Genomic DNA, 3,687 nt, shown 5'->3' with positions numbered 1-3,687 from the left:
TGAACCCTTTCAGTTCATTCACAGGGACCTGGCAGCCAGGAATATCCTGGTAGGAGAAAATCTGGCCTCAAAGATTGCCGACTTCGGCCTCTCCAGAGGGGAGGAGGTCTATGTGAAGAAGACAATGGTGAGGCAGGAGTAAAGCATCCCCATGGGGGATGCACCAGTGCAGTGGGCAAGACCCCTGCCATGAGTGAGAACGAGCCAGCATACCAGGACCAGCTGGGTCATGGCTGCCGTCCATCCGCAAGGCATACCCCCTCCTCTGACGGTCGGTCTCTGTTTCCCCAGGGCCGTTTGCCAGTTCGCTGGATGGCCATTGAGTCCCTGAACTACAGCGTGTACACCACGAAGAGCGATGTGTAAGTCCTGCAGGCAGGGCAGTGGGACTGGGGCATGGCTGTGGCTGCCTCCATCCCTCTCCAGAGCGGTCACTGAGGCAATGCTTTTGCTTTGGGTGCTGCCAGAGCAGAAGGTGATGCTGATGAGGCTCCCTGGGAAGCTGCAGCTCTGCCCAAGCCCTGGCTGCCCACTTCACCTGGGGCTTTGCCCCGTGCCTATGAGTGGGGCATGGCTGGGGCCTCTGTCACAGCCTCGGCTCCTGCCCTTTCAGGTGGTCGTTTGGTGTCCTGCTCTGGGAGATCGTCAGCTTGGGTAAGGCTCTTCTGTGTCCCCTGCCTCCTCTCGGGTCCTTGCAGGTCTGGTCCTCCTGCAGCCCCAGAGAGGACACCCCAGGGACCATCCCCTCTGCAGCCAGCCCTGTGTCTCTGGCTGCAGGGGGTACACCGTACTGCGGGATGACATGTGCTGAGCTCTATGAGAAGCTGCCCCAGGGCTACCGCATGGAGAAACCACGCAACTGTGACGATGAGGTGTAAGTGAGCAAAGAGACCTAGCTGATGGTGGCACCTGCGTCCCCCTGACCCCACTGCCCCATGGGCCTCCACCAACATGCAGTAGCTCCTGCCTAGTTCTTCTCTGCACTATGGCTGGGAGATGAGCTGGGGTCCCACACCCCAAACACTCTTCCTTGTGCTTTAGTTTCCCACCTGCTTCCCCCCATCTCCCACAAACAGCTTTTCTTCCCCCTCTCCCCCCATGCACGCTGAGTTGCCAGCGGCTTTCTGTCCCCAGATACGAGCTGATGCGGCAGTGCTGGCGTGACCGTCCCTACGAGCGGCCGCCCTTCTCCCAGATCTCCATGCAGCTCATCCGCATGCTGGAAGCCAGGAAGGTGAGTGGCTCAGTGGGTGGGATACCTGCCCTGTGCGGGGCTTCTCCAAATGCTGGAGCACCTCTTGGATTTGGGAGGGGGCATCCAGCAGCAGAACCTGTGTGGCCTCAGCAGGTGTGGGGGTAACTCCAGTATTGGGTGGGGGGGGCCATCACCTCCCTCCAGGGCATAGCACCCACAGGCGTGTCATGGCGGGTGGAAGGTAGATGGGCACAACTGTCACAACCATCTCCTGACTGGGATTCCCTCACAGGCCTATGTGAACATGGCCCTGTTCGAGAACTTCACCTACGCGGGGATCGATGCCACCGCAGAGGAGGCATGAGGCTGCACTGGCACTGCGCAGAGGAACAACGCTGGCCAGTGGGACAGTGCTGTAGGGACCAGGGGCTGCCTGTCCCGCTCTGGGGCCAAGTGGCCGGACGCCGGTACCCCTCCTGAAGAGCATCTTCTCCACAGCAGGACTGTGCCATCCCCTCCCTCCCTGGCTGCCCACCCAGCGTGTGCTGACCACACTGGCATGCTGCCGGCCACTAACACGGCCCCACACTGCTGGGGGACATGCTGAGATGGCCGCCAAGGAGAAGCAGCATCAGGGTGTTTTCAGCAGAGAGGGGCTCTCTCAGAAGCCAGGGTGTTGCCACCTGAGCCCTCGGACACAAATGCCCAAGCTTTGGGGCGAGAGAGGAAGCAGTGACCCGGCAGCTGCCTGCCCTGCTCTCAGTGTGCTCCGGGCCTGAAGTGGTGCCAGCAGGGCTGTGAGCATTGCTGCCAGCATGGGTCTGTGCCTCCGCGGCAGGTGCAAAGGGACAAGGGACAGCATTGGCTGTGCACAGCCTCCAGCTCTGCAGAAACCCTTCAGAGGTGCCAGCTCTGCCTTATGGACAATAAACAGAGTGAAAAAGGCAGCCAGGTCCAGAGGAGGAGAGGTGGTGACGCAGCTCTGCCCCTGTGATGGCACTGGGGAAGGGGGCGCAGGACCCTGATGGTCTGCTGCTGCGGTGGGTACTCCTTGGGATCCTGTACCCATCAGGATACCCAGATGATCCCCAGGGATACCCTAGTGCCACCAGACAAGACGCAGGTCTCATCATGCCAAGGGGATGAGTTTTCTTAGTATCCAACAGGGATCTACCTCCCTGCAATTTAAGACTTTGTCCTGTCCCCAAGGGATTTGGGGAACAGACTACGTCCTTCCTCTGCGCAGCCGTCTCTCGCATGCTTGAACACTGTTCCTGCAGCTTCCCCTCAGCTGGCCACTCTTCAGGGCCCGGTATCCCAGCCAAAAGCAAGGGGCATTTGCATTTGCCCTTCTGGGCAAAAGCCTTCTTGCCCCACAAGGCATTTCAACCCTGTCAATACCATTTTGATTTCCCATTTTGGCCTCCAGTGCTCTTTGGTGTCAACTGCAGCTGTTAGTAAGCAGCCTCTCCACCCCATCACCGAGGTCCCAGTGAAACGGTGATAGGGACTTGGTCCTTGCAGGCAGCCTGATATGTGCCACCTCCTCTGCACCTTGTCTGCTGCAAGCCAGGAACAGTGTCTGAGGCAGCATAATAAGCCGTGCTCAAACCAAGGGCCTTCTGCCTTTTGCCTGCCTGATGGCAAAGCCCGGTAGCCAGGAGAAGGATGTGGGACTGGTTTGACAAAATTTGACTCTGACAATTGCTGGCTGTTCCCGTCCTCCCTCAGTGCTCTGCTGTCCTCAGCTGCAGGACAAGGAGAAGCCAACCTGCCCTTGGCATGGTGGGGTCTGTTGTGTGAGCATCTCGTGTCCTGGCTGGTGGTCCCCGTGCTGTGCCGTGGTGCTGTATCCCAGCGGGGTGACACCCCTCCAGCCGCCTGCGCCGAGCAGTGGTGGTGGATTAGCATGAGGTTGAACATGCCTGTGGGACCCCACCATGGTGGCTCTGCTCCTGCAACAACACCGTAGCATCTGTGGGGGCCCTGCCCACACCCCCTGTGCCTGCAGCTCTCCTCCTGGCACGATCATGGGGGTAGTGCCACTGGGCCATGCAGAGCAGACCCAGCACACACTGGTGCCAGGCAGCACAGGGTGGGATGGAGCTGGAGTAGACATGTCCAATGCTCCCCCATGCCTGCAGCGCCCAGTAGCCTGCCCTGCCCTGCCCCGCACAGGGGCCTCCCTGGTTTCTCAGGGGTTGTTTTCCTTCCTACCCCAGCCTCCCAGCACGCCGGTAGCCACAAGGGCAGGACGTGCTGCCTATCTGATAGGAGCAGTCTCTCTCTCGGCACTGCGGATGGTGGTGGAGGGGCCGTGGCATGGTGGTTTTGGGCACCGGGAAGTGCCGGCGATGGGGCGGGGGGAGCCTCCAGACGGGCTTCCTGAGCTGCACAGCCACCACTTCCCAGATAAAGGTATCGCCTGGAGGAGCTGCAGCAGCTGCCAGGGCACGGGGAAGGGCAGACAGTGACGGAGGCCGCCCCGCGAC

The 3,687-nt window shown here is 60.5% G+C and overlaps 1 protein-coding gene across 1 annotated transcript; it reads left to right on the top strand.

Moving 5' to 3' along the window:
- Positions 1-10: 10 nt before the first annotated feature.
- Positions 11-1,559, top strand: TIE1 (tyrosine kinase with immunoglobulin-like and EGF-like domains 1; the record flags this gene model as incomplete). The annotated part of the gene is made up of 6 exons (XM_010143358.1): positions 11-127; positions 292-362; positions 614-654; positions 778-874; positions 1,135-1,234; positions 1,488-1,559. Coding segments are annotated over 6 exons (498 nt in total), but the record flags the coding sequence as incomplete, so codon positions are not given.
- Positions 1,560-3,687: the final 2,128 nt, after the last annotated feature.

Source organism: Buceros rhinoceros, unplaced genomic scaffold, assembly GCF_000710305.1.
Source record: "Buceros rhinoceros silvestris isolate BGI_N320 unplaced genomic scaffold, ASM71030v1 scaffold22269, whole genome shotgun sequence".
NCBI lineage: Eukaryota > Metazoa > Chordata > Aves > Bucerotiformes > Bucerotidae > Buceros > Buceros rhinoceros.
This window is presented reverse-complemented; position numbering and strand designations above follow the sequence as displayed.